The sequence below is a fragment of the Medicago sativa genome, chromosome 7, assembly GCF_051527215.1.
Source record: "Medicago sativa cultivar Bolivia chromosome 7, Bolivia_mono, whole genome shotgun sequence".
Lineage (NCBI taxonomy): Eukaryota > Viridiplantae > Streptophyta > Magnoliopsida > Fabales > Fabaceae > Medicago > Medicago sativa.
Window position 1 is genome coordinate 13,136,077 of NC_140755.1, and position 17,775 is coordinate 13,153,851.

At 32.7% G+C, this 17,775-nt stretch overlaps 1 protein-coding gene and 1 long non-coding RNA gene across 2 annotated transcripts; one reads left to right on the top strand and one right to left on the bottom strand.

The window, feature by feature from the left end:
• Positions 1 to 467: 467 nt before the first annotated feature.
• LOC146904378 (uncharacterized) lies at positions 468 to 1,248 on the top strand. Its single transcript, XR_015020033.1, has 3 exons — positions 468 to 659; positions 780 to 815; positions 955 to 1,248. It is a non-coding gene; the product is annotated as an uncharacterized LOC146904378 (long non-coding RNA).
• Positions 1,249 to 1,911: 663 nt separating this feature from the next.
• Positions 1,912 to 5,930, bottom strand: LOC146904379 (paired amphipathic helix protein Sin3-like 3). The gene is made up of 6 exons (XM_085729545.1): positions 5,777 to 5,930; positions 5,414 to 5,671; positions 5,058 to 5,315; positions 4,779 to 4,926; positions 4,318 to 4,376; positions 1,912 to 1,966 (listed from the first exon to the last, which is right to left on the bottom strand). The coding sequence occupies exons 1-6, from the start codon at positions 5,917 to 5,919 to the stop codon at positions 1,912 to 1,914; spliced, it is 921 nt and encodes a 306-aa protein (XP_085585671.1). The 5' UTR covers positions 5,920 to 5,930.
• Positions 5,931 to 17,775: the final 11,845 nt, after the last annotated feature.

The following is a 17,775-nucleotide window of genomic DNA, read 5'->3' on the forward strand; positions in this document are numbered from 1 at the left end:
CTAAGTAATAAGATGTACTCTTGTACTTCACATGGATATTTGATGGTTTTATGCAGGTTAGGGCATCAACTCAACATTTTATGCAAAAGTTATCAAAATTTGACTATGAGTTATCAAAGAAACAATATGTTGACATTACAGGAGAAGTGAGTAACAATTTATTTTGGTGCCACTCTCGTTAGGATTCATATAGCAGCTATCGTTGCATTTCATAAAGTTATATTCCCAAGTTTCAATGAATCATTAGGCTTATGTGTCTGCTTATTCATTTAGTTTACTCATTCTCTGGTTTATGACTTCCATCATTAAGTATCATGCTTGTGTTATAAAGAGATTTATGAGTTTGTTCTAAATATTATTTTAGAGTAGTATGACTCTAATTTTTTACACAATGTTCCCTTTGGTTAAGAGTTGAAAAAGGTTTGAAATTTTGCAGGATGTTTGAAATTTTGAAATGAGTCAATGGTACGGCAAAACATACAAAAATTGACGTTGAAATGTTTTAAGAATGACTTAACATCTTAAGTTTATGCCTTTTGCTATTTTTGGAGTACTAATTGTTTTGTTCTCTTTCAGATTTTGCTTTGAAGTTATGGGAGGAATGAGTTAGAAACCAAGTTTAGGCATGTTGTCTTGGCATTGTTTGTAGTTACTAAAAGGTTGTGGAATATTAGCAAACTTATTAGAAAATTTATTTACTGCCGAGTTGATTCATTTGAGAGGTTGTGGAATTATTCTAGTGTTGTTATAATGACTATTTTATGACTTTGATGTTGTAGGAAATTACTCTTGTTAAAGAGGTTTTCTTGTTTACGGTAATACTTGGAGTGTGTTTTACTATTTGTCTTTGTTTTTATTTGTGTTATGTATAACTCTTAATGACTTTCTAATTGTCCATTGAATGGATACTATCTCTGGTTGATGTAATTTTGTTTTATTCTTTTTTGTTTCAAGGTATCAATGAAGATGATGAAAAAGACGGCGTAAACGATGTATTTCAAGAGGACAACATAGATGATGCTGAATTTTAAGACATGTATGTTGCTAGGATTGTACTTGGTATCAAATAATGTTAAGACATTTTATTTATTATGAAGTGTTAACTCATGTATCAAGAATGAATATTTTAGGTCAAGTTTATTGTAACACAACTTTTGTGGATATGTGTTTAAATTCAATTTTTTAAAAGTTATAACTGATTATATTTACATAATTATTGTAAAATCTTTTTCGAGTACTTTCGAAAAATGTCTCCTATTATCCCTTCCTGCTAATTTACTTTTTTTTTTTTTGTTATTACTATTTCACTCTATGGGAACAGTTTATAATCGTAGCCCCCTATGGCAACAGTTAAGAATTGTTGCCTCAAATGGCATAAAAAATCGTCCCCTTTTCTAAAGGTTTAAGCGACGTTTTCAAAAACTGTGCCCAAAGAGCATGAAAAAACGTCCCCATAGACAATAGGCGACGCTCGAACAGGAGACGCCTGAAAAACGTCCCCTATTCTTTTAGGCAACGATTTTCACAGTTTCAGCTACGATTTTTAGCTGTTGCTAAAGAGGATAAATGGTGTAGTGGCTGCCAAATTCGGATAATGGTAACTTATTTCTAATCTCGTAAACTTTCCCAATCGATAATCAATCTTAATTCTAGTATAACCTAGATCTCAAAAGAAAAATGTATCTATGTTATTAAAAAAGCAAGGCATGGTATATGGTGTCATATGATCATGATCTAGTGCACAAATCCATTTAATTGTTGTGGTTGCAATAATTCATCAATCAATCCTCCTTGACACTATTACTGAATATTCTATAATTTCGATCCTACCAAATGTTCCAATGAACAACATGTCAAATTATCCACATACAAATCAACCTCTTTGTTCCATTGCTGGGTATTGGAGATCTCCTATATATCTTGAGGCATAGAGTTTTGAGCAGTAACTTGAGAAGAAATAGTTTTTGAAGGAAATGAGTAAACTCGTCAAGAAGGTCGGGATGACTTTGGAAAAGTGTAGTAACCTGAAGAAGTTCAATTAAGACAAATCAAGCATCAATATAAATATGTTTGGTTCATCTCATCAATAACCTTATGCAATTAGGCGGTTCAAGATTTCAACCATTTGCCCTTACTTTTGATCAAGCAATTTTAGTCTCCAGATTGTGACTATGCACAATTTGAAACGAGACTAAAATTACACAAATTACAGTACTAGATACTAAGATAGGTAAACATTTTGAGGCCCAGATGATCATTCGAAAAAATTAAGAAGTCAAAATTGAACAATAACAGTATTTGAAGACTAAAAGTGAAATTAATAAATTAATTTAAAGGAATGTGACTACAAGAACATCATTCACAGGCATGAATTCAACACATATACCTTTTGGCAGACGTTGGTGATCAACACTTTCAAATTGATCAATTAGATTAAAAAAAATAAAAAATTGTTCCTTGTACGTTAAACACGAATTTTCATTAAGAGAATCCATCAAACTCAACAACAGTCATACCTTTATCTTTTTCAAATACTTGTAGGATCTTCCAATTTAACATGAAATTGTTCCTCCTCCAATGGAAGCTTGATTTCTTATCCATCAGGAAGGAAATAGTTTAATCTTGATATTAAATCTCTATGCCCTTCAAATATTTCGATATTATTTTAACAAGATTTGGAGCATCAATTCTACAAAATGTAACAAATAAATAGACAAATTAATTACAACCTTTCCTCATTTGCTATCAATCAAAGAAAGCACAAATGTCAAAAATGTAGAAATGGACTCTGACTTCATGGATTCAGAACAAGAGTTCGACGTGTTGTGCAACGTAGTGTCCATTCTTCCTGCTCAATATGATGTAATATCTAAAGTGGAAGAGAATGAAGAAGAATTTGACACAAAAAACATGGCTAATCATAAGCCAGTTTGTTATTACGTAATGAATAATGGTTGTGTGGAGGAGCAACAGGCCATGTTCGAGAAACCAAATGGCAGCATGCAAAGCCTTTTAAAGACTTTGTTTATGCAAGCTAAAGTTGACAACATTGGTGTTAACAAGGTGCTAGTGGATGGTGGATGCAGTGAACTTAATGCAACAATCCTTATTAAAAAGGATAGGGAAATTCGATACAGACTTAAAGCCTCATAACATAGTTCTTTCAAACTGTGAAGGAAAAAGTGGCCATTCCCTTGGGGCCATTCAAGTCGACTTGGCAGTAGGGAGCATCACGAGTCCAACACTCTTTATGGTAGTTCCTTCCAAAGCTAACTTCAATTGTCTACTTGGAAGGGAATGGATCCATAGGGTAGATATTGTCCCTTCGTCAATGCATCAAAGGATTGCCATCTGGAGAGAGGATGGTTTAGTCGAAAACGTTGAGGCTGACCAAAGATACTTCATATGGATCAAGTAAACCACATAACCAAAAAGTCCTTCGACAAGAATTTGGCGAATATAGTGTCATATGCTTTTGAAGAATCTGGTTACACCCACCAGAAACATGTTTATGTGAGGCTCCATCCTAGTCATGAGTTCTTATGGGAAATGGAAGTATCTGAATTCTAGTATAACCTAGATCCCAAAAGATAAATGTATCTATGTTATAGTGAACAAAGTGGAGTTAACACTTGTATTATACTCCCTCTTAACGCCATCTTTGGCTTATTAAAAAACAAGGCAGAATCTATTTAATTGTTGTGGTTACAATAATTCATCAATCAATTTATCTCTAATTAATGTATATAAATAACCATGTTTTACTCAATATATCCAAGAACGATATCGACTAAATCATTTTGATTGTATTGTTTTTCAAAACTCACAAATCACAAACACTAAAACTTTGCCTAAAAAGTCTGAAATATCTCCATAATCAAATTCTAGCTTTATAATTTGTTAAAATATTCTTCAAACTTTATCAACACAAATGTTGTTTTTGTTTTTTTTAAAGGCTAAAATATTATTAATAATTCCCTCCTGCTCAAGAGGAGAGGAAAGGAGCAAAATGCTACAACAACAAAAAACTCCAAGACCAACCAAAACAAACCTAGTGCATAGCCCCCCCAACACTATTGTCTCAATAACACTCCCATGGGTTGCAACACCACTCATAGTGCAATGAAGCTGCCACCATCAACCTACATAAATTCCAATGCTGAGATGAAAAAACCTTTATTATATCGACAATTCCATCAACCTCTTTGACACTATTATTGAATATTCTATAATTTCGCTCCTTCCAAATCTTCCAATGCTGGGTATTGGAGACCTCCTATATAGTTTTGAGCAGTAACTTGAGATGAAATAGTGTTTTGAAGGAAGTGAGTAAACTCGTCAAGAAGGTCGGGATGTCCTTGGAAAAGTGTAGTAACCTGAAGAAGTTCAATTATGACAAATCAAGCATCAACATGAATATGTTTGGTTTGTGACTATGCACAATTTGAAACGAGACTAAAGTTACACAAATTACAGTGCTAGAAGATAGGTAAAAATATTGAGGCACAAATAATCATTCGAAATATTAAGAAGTCAAAATTGAACAATAACAATATTTGGAGACTAAAAGTGAAATTAATAAATAAATTTAAAGGAATGAGATTACAAGAACATCATTCAGAGGCATGAATTCAACACCTTCAAATTGATCATACATGAAAATGACCAATTAGATTCAAAAATAAATTGTTCCTTGTACGTTAAAAACGAATCGTCATTAAGAGAATCCATCAAACTCAAAATCAGTCATACCTTTATCTTTTTCAAGAACTTGTAGCATCTTCCAATTTAACGTGAAATTGTTCCTCCTCCAATGGAAGCTTGATTTCATATCCATCAGGTAGGAAGTAGTTTAATCTTGATATTAAATCGCTATGACCTTCAAATATTTTCTTCATTATTTTAACCAGATTTGCATCATCAATTCTACAAAATATACCAAATGGATAGACAAATTAATAACAACCAACAAAAATTAATAGAATCCATTTCATTATTTAAAAATAAAAATCCATTTCGCAATATAATAAAAAAATAGTGGTCACAAATGATCAAACCTTTGTCTCTTGTAATCCTTCAACACATTCAGAAAGTTAACATACTTTTCCCTCTGATTAACTTGAATAAATCTACACTTAACATCATTGACAAATTCTTTGGCAGTTTTTTCTTCAGAATGTTCAAGAGATTCTTCCTCCTCCGATGGAAGCTTGATTTCAAATCCATCGGGCATGAAGTAGTTCAATCTTGATATAAGGTCTCTATGACCTTGAAATAATCCCTTCAATAATTCACCAAGATTCGCAGCGTCAATCCTACAAAATATAATAAAAAAATTAGTTACAATCAACAATAATAAATAAAAATCCATTTCACAATATAATAAAAAAATAGTGGTCACAAATGATCAAACCTTTGTGTTTTGTAATCCTTCAAGACATTCAGAAAGTTATCATACTTATCCCTCTGATTAACTTGAATAAATCTACACTTAACATCATTGACAAATTCTTTCGCATTTTTGGCTACAAAATGCTCCAGAGATTGTTCCTCCTCAGATAGAAGCTTGATTTCAAATCCATCAGGCATGAAGTAGTTCAATCTTGATATAAGATCTCCATGACCTTCAAATAATCCCTTCAAGAATTTACTGAGATTTGCATCATCGATCCTACAAAATATACCAAAAGGATAGATAAATTAGTTACAATCAACAATATTTAATAAAATCAATCTAACATTACAATAAAAAAATAGTGGTCACACATGATCAAACCTTTGTTTCTTGTAATGCATCAAGACATTCAAAAAGTCAACATACTTATCCCTCCTGTTAACTTGAATAAATCTATGCTTAACTTCATTGACGAACTCCTTGGCCTTTTTGACGTCACAATGTTCTTGAGAATGTCCTTCCATTATCACGGGTTGCCCTAGGTTTGACCTTCAATAAAAAAAATCAGAAAATGTTAGTAAACATTTATGAGACAATTTGAACACATCGACAACACAGGAAAATCAAAGCCATAGATAAATTAGAAAAACTAAACAAACAATTTAAACTCCCTTGATTTAACAAATATCAATAAAACAACCCAATTGGAAATCTAATTGCTTGATTATTCATATGCATATAAAAAAGAACACGAAGCAGTTTAGATGAACAGTACCTAGAAGAATTCAGATGAACACAAAATGAAGAGAAGAAAAGAAAGAAGAGATCGAGAAAGAACAAAAAGGGATGGGAAAGAGAGAGTACACAAAGGTCACTTTATATACATAAATATGTCGGTCGTAAAGTTTAGGGCTTTCTTCCAGATAATGAGAACAAGGAAGTTTGGGCGCGTGAATTAAATTTTTAATCATACCATGAGGCGCTTTTCTGATTTTGTTTCCTCACACACTCTTGCATTTTAGGAACCGTTGTTTCAACCTAAATAAGATGAGAAAAAAATATCAATTTGATCCTTTAAAATTTAACAAACTACAATTTTTATTTTTTTTGTTATGAAAATTCGAAAATATGACTATTTTGCTTCTTTTTTTTAAAAAAAATTATGGGGATAACAATCTAAAAAAAAAATAGGAGGGACGTAAATGTTCCTTATTTTTCTAAACAATACACATGTCAGTCAGACAAATGAACTATCACATATGCCCAGCCACATTTTAAAATAGGAAGAAAAAAATTGGTTGAAATTTTTTTTTGACGAAGAGACTAAATTGTTTTTTTCTTTTCGAAGAAGTTAAATTAGCCCACCTAAATTGACACTAGAGAGAATCGAACCTGACACATCGAGGAAGAGCACACTCCCTGGTCCTAAATGGGTTTGAAGAGACTAAATTGTTGTGATTTAATTTTACAAGGGACAAAATTAATATGATCACTTTTTTGTGGAGTACTAATTTGACACCTACATATTTTGTTAGGGACAAGTTAGTCTACGACAAAATAGGTCTTCACTTAGATTTATTTATTTTTTAGTATTTATCTCTTACGTGTTAAAGTGGACAAGTTAGTCTCTCTATCAATTTTTTTCTAATACGTTTTTTTCATTTTTAAATCGTGAATGGATGAGTCCACGTGTCATATAATGAATGGCCCACGTGTATTTTTTAAATATAAATAAAAAGACATTTATCTCCTACAACAATTAATTCCAAAAATTAGTATATTTTGAATATTGATCATTCTTCTTTACGTCACAATTTTTTCTTTTATCATGAAAGACTCAAGTTTTTTTAAATCTAAGCGATCAAATAGTTATTCTCATATTTTGTTAAGGATTAAAATAATATTTTCGTATCATGATGAGGTTTGATTCATGAGTGGGGAATAGAGAGAATACGTCTATTTGGATTGATCCACGGTCAGAAGGCAGTACTTTGTGTTCTAGATTTAGCCGCCTTTTTTAATTATGTGTGGATAGTAGCATTTTTGTTGCTGAGATAAAGAGGGAAGGTTGGGGGTTCGAGGGGAATAGTTGGAGGTTGAGGAGGAGACTTTTTGGCATGGAAGGAAGAATTGATAGTCAAATGTGTTTCTTTGTTAGCTAATTTTGTAATGCCGGCTAATATGACGAACAAATGGATTTGAAAGTATGATCATGATGTTGAGTATCCGGTAAAACATGTTTACCATATTGTAACTCATAATGTGCATCATGTCATGATTTTGATTCTCATTTATACATTCTATGGAAAAAAGTTGTACCTCTAAAAGTTTCACTATTAGCGTGGAGAACTATCAACAAGAGGATTCCCGCAAAAGACAACATGATTTGTCATGGAGTGGTTCCTTCAGGTTCTTTGTTGTGTTTAGGTGGTTGTGGAAAGGAAGAAATTGTTAATAATGTTTTTCTCAATTGCAATTTCTTTGGTAGCATTTGTGCTTCAATTATGCAATGGTTGGGGATTTCTTGTGTTCAACCAGTTGATGGTTGCTTGCATACCTTGCAATTTGATGGTACACATTTCAAAGGAAGGATATTGGTCATTCCCTATTGGTGATTTGGTTGGCTTCAAAAATGAATTTATAGAGAAAATTTTATGCTTAAATTATATCATTACAAAAGGCTTTTAGAAATGTTTAACACAATCCAAACCCCTTTTTCTTGTGTTTTCCAACACATTCAACAAAATTAGAGCATAAGCAATTGAGCAAGAGTATTTCCATTTCTCTTTGACTCGATTAAACTTGTGTAAATGATTCATTAGATGAGTAAACCAGAGTTATGTTTCATTCTTAATAGTTCACATCTCTAATTAGACTATGAACGGAGGCTTTGTGCTAGAGGGACGACTTGCACTCTTTGTTTCATAGAGTTTCTCTTCAAAAAGCAATTTTGCTCATGTTCAATAAAGTTTCTCTTCAAAAAACAGTTTTGCCTAAAAATAAATTTCTCAATATATTTTCTCCCTATTTAGTTTGCATTCTCATTTGGTATTTAACCTTGTTGATCTCTTCTAAATTCTAGCATACAACATCATTTCCCTCAATCCAATCGTAAGAAAGTATCTTGCATTCTCCTCTTAGTCTAAACACCATTTTGTGTAGATGGTACACAAAATGGTACCTTATAAACAAATGGAGAGGGATGAGTGAATAAGGATATTCAGGTTTAATCATGGAAATTTATTGGTTGTGAGTTGTGACAATGATTAGGTTATTTTGACGCGATTCTTGTGAAGGTGAAGAAGTGGTGTTTTCTAGTGTTGGTTGGATAGATTGATTTTTTGGGTGAGTTGAATATGTAGTTGGGTAGTTTCAGATTCTCGTTGGGTGAGTTGAGTGTCATTTTGACGTGGTGAAAATGGTAAATATTGGATAAGTTTCATCAGGAAGATGATGTTGAAATTGGTTGGGGTTTTGTACAAGTTTTGAAGAACCTGGACTTTGGTTTAGGAGTTGATCTTTCTGGTTGGTTGTTTGGTTCTTGTTGGGGTGTTTGGTCAATTTGGGTTGGTGGTTCTGGTTATGTTTGTGTATATGGTTATGTTGTTAATTTTGTTGTGGAGATGTTTATTATGGTTGGTTGGTTGGTACCTGTTAGATTAAAGCAGATGATTTTGATCATGTGTCATTAAGCAAGTACATATATCATCACCTCCTCCTATGTATTCATCAAATATTAACAAATGAGTGTTTTGAATATCTATTTATTTTACCCGTGGATACTCTTTAAATTATATCTCACATGTTAGTGATGGATTTTATCAAAGAATACCAGTCGATACACATGTTTTGTAATCTCTACTCCAAATTGTTGTGAATTCAAACAAATCACATCAAGAACTTAGATATGTGGAACAAATATCAAAGACAAACAGTAACCAAACAATATCAAGAATCAACAATTATATACCTAGCAACTATATGTACAGAACATCCACAAACATAATCAAATATCTATATGATAAGAGAGTAGAGGAATCAACACTCCAATAATTGTTTACCTAGTTCGGCCTAAAATAACCTATGTATGGGGGATAGAATATATCTTCAATCCACTATGAAATGAGCAATACAAAGAGGTTACAAGAAATTAGCTTCGTATTCTCTCAAAGAACTGTTGTTGTCGTGCAAAATTTGAAGTTCAACTGAGGTGATGTGTGATCAGCCGAGTTCATGACAACTTGGTTGATTTATTTCCTTAATTAGTTGTATGTAGGCTAATTTGCACGTAAGACAATGATCTCCTTGTTAAATTAAGTGATTACGCGAGAAAGGGACTATATTTCTCAATTGTGGGTTCCTAGACTACTTCAAATAGTGTCTAGCGTATAAGGGTGATAAAAGAAAGACAAAAACATACACTAAAATTGGGTATTTGACGTCTCGAATAATATTTAAAATTGGTTATTTATAGAATTAGAATAACTAAAAAACATACACTAACATTGCTTGCCATTTTTTTAGCCCACTATCGACAATACTACATCATTTAGAGTAACTTCTAACATCACTAATGCAAGTGACTACCCTAATAGGCTGAGTTACCGCATAAAATCTCCTTTCTGGATGAGTTGTATTAACTATCCCTGTTCTCCATCACCATATTATTAAGGGAATAAGTCTTCATGCATGTTATGGACTTAGTCAGCTAATATCTTGCTCATAAAACTTAGTTGGTTGCAAAAATGACGTAAATGCTCGACTAACTTCTACTCATTTTCTTGACATTCCTAGTTTTGAGGGAGTGGGTTATGACCATGTTTTGAAATTCAAACAGGTCTTGGAGTCAGTTCTATCTTCTTTTATCTCTCTTTAACCACATTCTTTATTATGCCACATCTATAGGAAAGTAATTGTATAACTTTTGGACTTGGTTAAATGTATGTTAAAGTCTCTTTGAGTACTATTATTAAACATTACCACGACCTTTATTAGACCTATTATTAGCCTCTAATTCGATAAGGACTTGGTAGACACGACCAGTCGTTAGCTGATGGCTCGACTAATTTCAAAACCAACCAGTAATCGAATACTTCTTGTAAGGCCTATAAGAGCATCTCCAATGGGAGGTTGATCATTACTTAACAAGGACCACTCCTGGTTAAGGACCCTCCATTGGAGGAAGAAAAAACGAGTCCCTATTAAGCAACATGCAACTATATAATGACCATCTCTCTTTCCTGGGCAACTAACGGGTCCCACGTTAAAAGAAGTAATAAAATATGTAGTACTAGGTCCCACTTGCAAAAGAAGTAATATTTTAATAAATAAATTATTTTTGTATAATGATGTAAAGTTAGTGGGTCTACTTAAGTATTTTTCATTGGTGTCCTTATTAGTGTACTGCCATTGGAGTCATTGAGTCTTAATAGATACTTTTATTAAAAAATTATAAATAAGTGTTGTGTAACGTGAGGTCCATTTAAGGAGTCCCTATTAGTGGACTACCATTGTGGATGTTCTAAAAGCCTCCAATTTCATTTGGACATAATACCCATGCTTAATCGTCACGTACGACAACTGAATAGTATGTCTACCAATTTTGCACCATATGTTAGCTGAGATGGCATATGCTATTAGCTTATTCAACCTCAATTGATTCCAAAATCAATTGATTTTGGTACAAATGATAGACAAATCATTCGACTTCATCCTGGTTGGAAATATATGATTTAACTACTTACTAGACTTTTAACCCGTGCTATCGCACGGGTCTTACCAAATGAAATATAAACGAATAAGTTATAGCATAATGAATGTTTAGTAACCAATAAAAGTAGCATGATAAAATTTAAGTTAGCCCTAATTTAAAATAATGATAACAAATCGATATGGTCATAGTCTAGTTATTGTTAACGTTTTACATTTATCATCATACGCTACGAAATATTTCATGGTAAACGACATTTGATCGGGAGAACACTCTTCTTTCTTCTATATCCATATCAGATGCACCACTTAGAAGTCTAACTCAGATGCACCACTTAGAAGTCTAACATTTTGATCTTAATGCTAATAATTCTGATTCTCTCCTATTAATTGTGACGCTGTCAATTCCATCACGTTTATTAATTACATTAATACTCATTCTGCATCTCATAAGTAAACGTAAGAGTCACCTTAGGCAATAAGAATTTGGTCAATAAGAATTAATGTCATAATAAACAGTAAATTTAAATCTACTTTGCACTCTTTCATTAGTGTGACATCATTTGCTACTCGCATAGTGTAACGCCCTATTTCTATTAAAGCGATAAAACACGCGAATATAGCAAATATTCAAGAAATAGATGCTACGTCTCATCTAAACAACAACCAACATGCATATATAATAATATCTCAACAGTCACCGCGGAATATAATTCATACATCCCAAAAAATATATATACCATGGTCAAATAACATCAACATAAAATTCTCCAAATCTCAACAATGAGTACATCTCAAAATAAAATAATCTAACAAGACTAGGACACTGACTCAACCTAATCAGAGCCCTAGACTACTACGCCAAAATGATAGCGGAGATAGCTTCCGCTATCCAAACATCCACAAGTAACTCACCGAGCGACTACTCTTGCACAGCGTCTACCCATCCATACAGACAGGTAGGCGGTCAAAACCACCGGAGGTTAGCATTACATTAATCATAATCAACATATAAAAACATAGCATTCAAGGATTCATACATATCACATATACATAACCATCCCTCCTAGAATACTAGCATCACATGATTAATATCCCCCATTACTTGCACCTCAAGCTATCATAGCATAACAGACATATTCAATCTCTAATCAAGACATCGACACAAGCTCATCATTTATCAATAACAATCCATGAAAGGATTACTCACCTCATTCTTCACTTAGCATACTTAACTAAACAAGTACAATTCATCATTTCAAAGTTATAAGCAAGTAATCGTCATCATCAAAGAAATCACCACATCATATGCGTATATACATATACAAATCTCACATCATCATTATTATCAAAATAATTATCTTCAATTGATTCACCAAGTGTATAAGCACAAACAAGTAATACATGCAGTTAGAGCATAATTCAATTATTCACAACCGTCAACAAATCCACCAATGTACATATACACCAATCCACATAATCACAACATTCAACAATTTCAACAATGCACAAATTCACCAAGTCACATATTCAAATATGACACGACTCATCAACTAATCAAATGCATGCAATGTTCTAGACTCTTCTAGATGCATGTGGTACCAAACTCCTCCAAGGTCGTCACCTTATGATGCAACAAAAACATCATTATCAACGGCTATAATCAATTAATAAACATATATGCAAGTAATCAACATCAACAACATCATTACAACTCAACAACTCCATATAATTTCTCGCAATTCAAATAAAGGAGAAAATACAACACATTATGATAACCATCATATTCAACACCTAACAACCATTCACACATCTTCATATGATCATATCAAACTATCCACAAAAGAATTGCCAAGTAATTGGACTTCAAGATTATTTTCGACAAGTTCGTCTCTAGTTTCACCATTTTAAAATAATTGAAGCAATTAAACCAAAACCAAGTAAACAAGATTCAATGCCTCAACTAAGTATACCTCTAGGCTACTTATAAGTATAGTAGAGGATACAATTACGTTTCACCGGCCAAATGCGACGAAATCATGAAAATCACAAAGTTCGTCTCACTTTATCGTTTTTCAAGAAATTTCCATTTTCAAATCAAAACAAGTTAGATCCATCACATCATAGTTTAAATACCATTAAACACCTTAATTGAACTCATAAAACTCAAGTTTGAAGTTAAGAAACATTCCATAAAGTTTGGGTTGACTTAGAAATAGTTATGCGGAATTTTCGTAAAATTTCCCTAAGACCTCCTAGGAGTATTTTCCTCATAACTCACAAACCAAAAATCATTTTCAAGCCAAACCAAAGCCTCTGGAAAGTTAACAAAATTATCTACAACTTTCATGTTATGTCGAAAGCCAAATCAAAACAGAAATGTGAGAAAAAGACGCAAGAACGCAAAACAGGCGTGCTGTCTGAACAGTAGCTTCTGATGAACAGTGCGCTTCTGATGAACAGTGCGCTTCTGAATAGTAGTGCTATTCAGAAATTAAACTTTCGGATTTTAACCCATTTTCACCCAAAAATCCCAATTTTGATCATTCCAAACCCAAAAACTTAATCCCAAAGATGTTTATAGGTCATATAACATTCAAAACACTTAAACATACACAAATTTTGAGATTAAAACATCAACACAACAAAATTCATCAAATCACCAAACTTCCACAACTTTCAACAACAACAACATTTCTCATCACCAATTCATCAATTCATGATACCCAATGTATCAATTCATCAACATCACATGTTAAAACAACAACAACAACATTTGAACATGAATTCATGAACAATTCAACAACCACAACTTCATTCATCATCAATTTCATACAAAAACATATCATGTTCATATCTACCCATTTTGACATACAAATTCAACAACAACAACACAATTAACATTCAATTCATGTACATAATCATGTCAACAAAATTAAGCACGAAATTCTACAACCAAAATCAAATTAAGCACTTAACCACAATTATGCAAAAAATTAGGGTAGAATTAAACTAAAGGATTATGATTAAAGCCTAACTCCCTTACCTCAATTCTTCTCAACACCAACTAAGGCTTCACTTTATCTCCAATCCTAGCTCCAATCCTTGAAGTTTGACCTCCCTCTAGCCTTCTCTAGATCTCCTCTTCAAACCCTTGTCTTCTCTCTATCTCTATCTCTATCTCTTCTCAATTGAAAATGAAAATGTTGGCAAAAACCCTATTTCCTCTACCAACTAGAGCTTATATAGGTTCACCTAATTGGGCTTAACTCACCACACCTTAATGGGCCTAACCCATTTCCATTCTAACCCACAAATGTTACTACTCACTTAACGGTAAAATGTAACACTAACGGTCAACTACCGGTAATTAAAATAAATTACTACAACTCCCTAGCACTTAGTAAAATAACCACTCTTACTAAGTACTAAAAATAATCCTCATCAAAATTACAAAATTACCCCTACTCTCAAAATGACCAAAATACCCCTAAGTCCAAAATGTCTAAAATACCATTCTAACAACGAATTCTACAATTCCCAACCAGAAATACCACAAGGAAAATAATCACATAAGAGCACATATAACACACATAAATAAATAATAAAATAAATCTAGCAAAAAATCGGGCTGTTACACATAGTAGCACTGAACACATTAGAAATTATCACGCAAATGGCTTTTTATCCATTGATAAGTGTCGGAAGAACTTTGTTCTAATTATGTATCTTATATGCTTCTCATATTAGTTGATGATTAATAGATCAATCGAATATCCATTTGTTTATATATGCTTGTTTCCACACTATGCATCTGTAACTGTATAAAGTTTTAATCCTTAAAAGTATTGTATCAAGTTCCAACCCTTATAATTATACGATACAGATGAAAAGTGAGATTGATTGGCTTTATATCACACTAAGTCAAAATGCATTAGTGTATTTGATGAAATCTAAAGGAATGCCTTTTCTTTTTAACATCATCCCTTACCAAACTAACTTATGATACGGTATTTGCTATTAAGTTGCAGCTTATGACAATGGAAACTGGATATGTAGCAATAATTGTAAATCGATTATAACACAAACGAAATCATGAGGATTGATAAAATACTTAGTTTGGATTACAAAACCATCAACATAAAGGCATTAGATGATAACTAAAAGTAATTGCAACCATTGAATAAAGTTGCAATTTGAACAGATGCAAAATGCCAACATGACCAAAATTGCACAAATGCAAATTACACTCAACCAATCTCAATTTTGTTTGATGGACTCAACCTTCACACGGACAATTTTGATCGTAATTGGATCCAATGGATCTGTAAAAACATGAAGAAAAAAAATGTGATTTTAAAGTCCGAATGAATACGCAGAACAAGCATCGAACATAAATAGATTACGTAACCTTTCAAGGAATGCAACACCAACATGGTTTCAACATCATGTTTAGCCATTAGAGGTTTGATGATACGTTGATAGAATTAGTTATAGCTGTATGTAAACTGCAAACAAAGGAGGGTGTCAACGCACGTGTATCCATAGAGTGGAATGGAGAGTTTGAATCATAGTTATATGTGTACATAGAGGATGATGATTGAGTAGTTTGAATCTAATATTCATTGCATAAATGTATATCAAAGGTCATGATAAATGCTTGGGTGTTTAATGGTTAGTTGGGAGTGATAGAAGTTAACATTCTTGTAATTATTGTTGTAGTTATTTGTATTTATTATCATTCATGTTTGTCATTATTTGTATTTATTCTCATTCATGATAGCAAGGGAGGGAAAACTTGGAGTGTTTAGGGCTAAATGCTATCTTGACCCAAAGGGGGTTGTTATGGGATTTACGGCTGAGACGTAGGGGGTTGTTGACTGACTTGTTAGCATTAACTACGTCTTCAATTTCATTAAAAGTGTGTTATTCGTTTTCAATTGGCAATAACTAAGTTAAATGAGAGAAAATGAGGAGTTTGAAAATAGAGTTTGAATCAACGAGTGAGATTAGATTAGCAATAAATATATGTTTAGGAGGGAAAAAATGCTAGGGATTAGGGCAAATTAAGGTGAATTAGGGCAAACATGTTCGTTTCTATATGATATCTACGGCTGAGAGTTTGAATATATGGGTGTGATCAAATGTGAAAATAGAGTTTGAATGGGTGAGATTAGATTAGCAATTAGTGCAGGGAGTTGTTGACCGATTTGATTAGCATTTATTACATCTTCAATTGCATTAACTAAGTTATATGAGAGAACATTTTCAGAGTTTGAATCAACGAGTGTGATCAAGTGTGAAAATAGCGTTTGAACGGGTGAGATTAGATTAGCAATTAGTGCAGGGGGTTGTTGACCGATTTGATTAGCATTTATTACGTCTTCAATTGCATTAACTAAGTTAGATGAGAGAACATTTTTAGAGTTTGAATCAACGGGTGTGATCAAGTGTGAAAATAGAGTTTGAACGGGTGAGATTAGATTAGCAATTAGTGTAGGGGGTTGTTGACCGACTTGATTAGCATTTAATACGTCTTCAATTGCATTAACTAAGTTATATGAAAGAACATTTTCAGAGTTTGAATCAACGGGTGTGATCAAGTGTGAAAATAGAGTTTGAACGGGTGAAATTAGATTAGCAATTAGTGCAGGGGGGTTGTTGACCGACTTGATTAGCATTTAATACGTCTTCAATTGCATTAACTAAGTTATATGAGAGAACATTTTCAGAGTTTGAATCAACGAGTGTGATCAAGTGTGAAAATAGAGTTTGAACGGGTGAAATTAGATTAGCAATTAGTACATGTTTAGGAGGGGAAAATGCTAGGGATTAGGGCAAAGTATGGTGAATTAGGGCAAACATGGTAGCCACCCAAGTCTAGCTTTTATAATAATAAAGGATTTTTTAATGTAAATAGCAGCAAACTCTAATTTCTACCAATCTTTTGAGTCATTCAGATCCTAAGAGAAATCAAAAGGAAAATCTTTATCCTATGTCTAGTGACATCTCAACTATTCAAGATGTTTAAAAAGAATTTCTCAACCTAAGAATCTCCACCGAAAATCACTCAACTCTTAGCCTTTATGTTTTTCTAAAAATTCTCTCTTTTAGTCTCACAACATAATGCAAGAATTTATTTTAAGAAAAGCTTAAACATAGGTTCACCTAATATGTGCTCCCGTCCACCTAGCACACATGAGAATCTGCTTCACACACAAAGGAAGAAGCAAAACATTTGAAGAACACCAAAAGTCATCTGCATGCATGACACTTGCTCCACATGCCTCGTGGGTGGGACAGTGGCTAAACACTCCAAATTAATCTTTAACATTCTCGTTAAAACGAGGTCTAAAAGCATGAAGAAAGAACACAAACTTTCACAAATTTAATTTATGACTTATGGTATCAAATAATGAAAAATATTCTTTCAAAAGAATCTAAACAACAATAACTTTCTCAATCAATTTCTCTTTACTAATTAATACTCATAAGTCATCATCAAAATTTTTACTCAAAATCTTCATAATCATTATTTTTACTCAAAATCTTCATAAACTAAATAGATAACCTGCTGGAAAATAAAACTAAAAGAAATAAATCATGTTGCAGCGATTGCTTATCAAGTCTAAAATAACAAACATTAAATTTCAATCTAAAAATACGAAGTT

What these genes read in the sequence shown, in the direction of transcription:
- LOC146904379 (XM_085729545.1), bottom strand. Translation starts at nt 5,919, where the DNA reads ATGGAAGGACATTCTCAAGAACATTGTGACGTCAAAAAGGCCAAGGAG. An exon ending in ATGCATTACAAGAAACAAAG is followed by an intron (nt 5,672 to 5,776) that starts GTTTGATCATGT and finishes TATATTTTGTAG; the next exon opens with GATCGATGATGCAAATCTCA. An exon ending in AAGGATTACAAGAGACAAAG is followed by an intron (nt 4,927 to 5,057) that starts GTTTGATCATTT and finishes TATATTTTGTAG; the next exon opens with AATTGATGATGCAAATCTGG.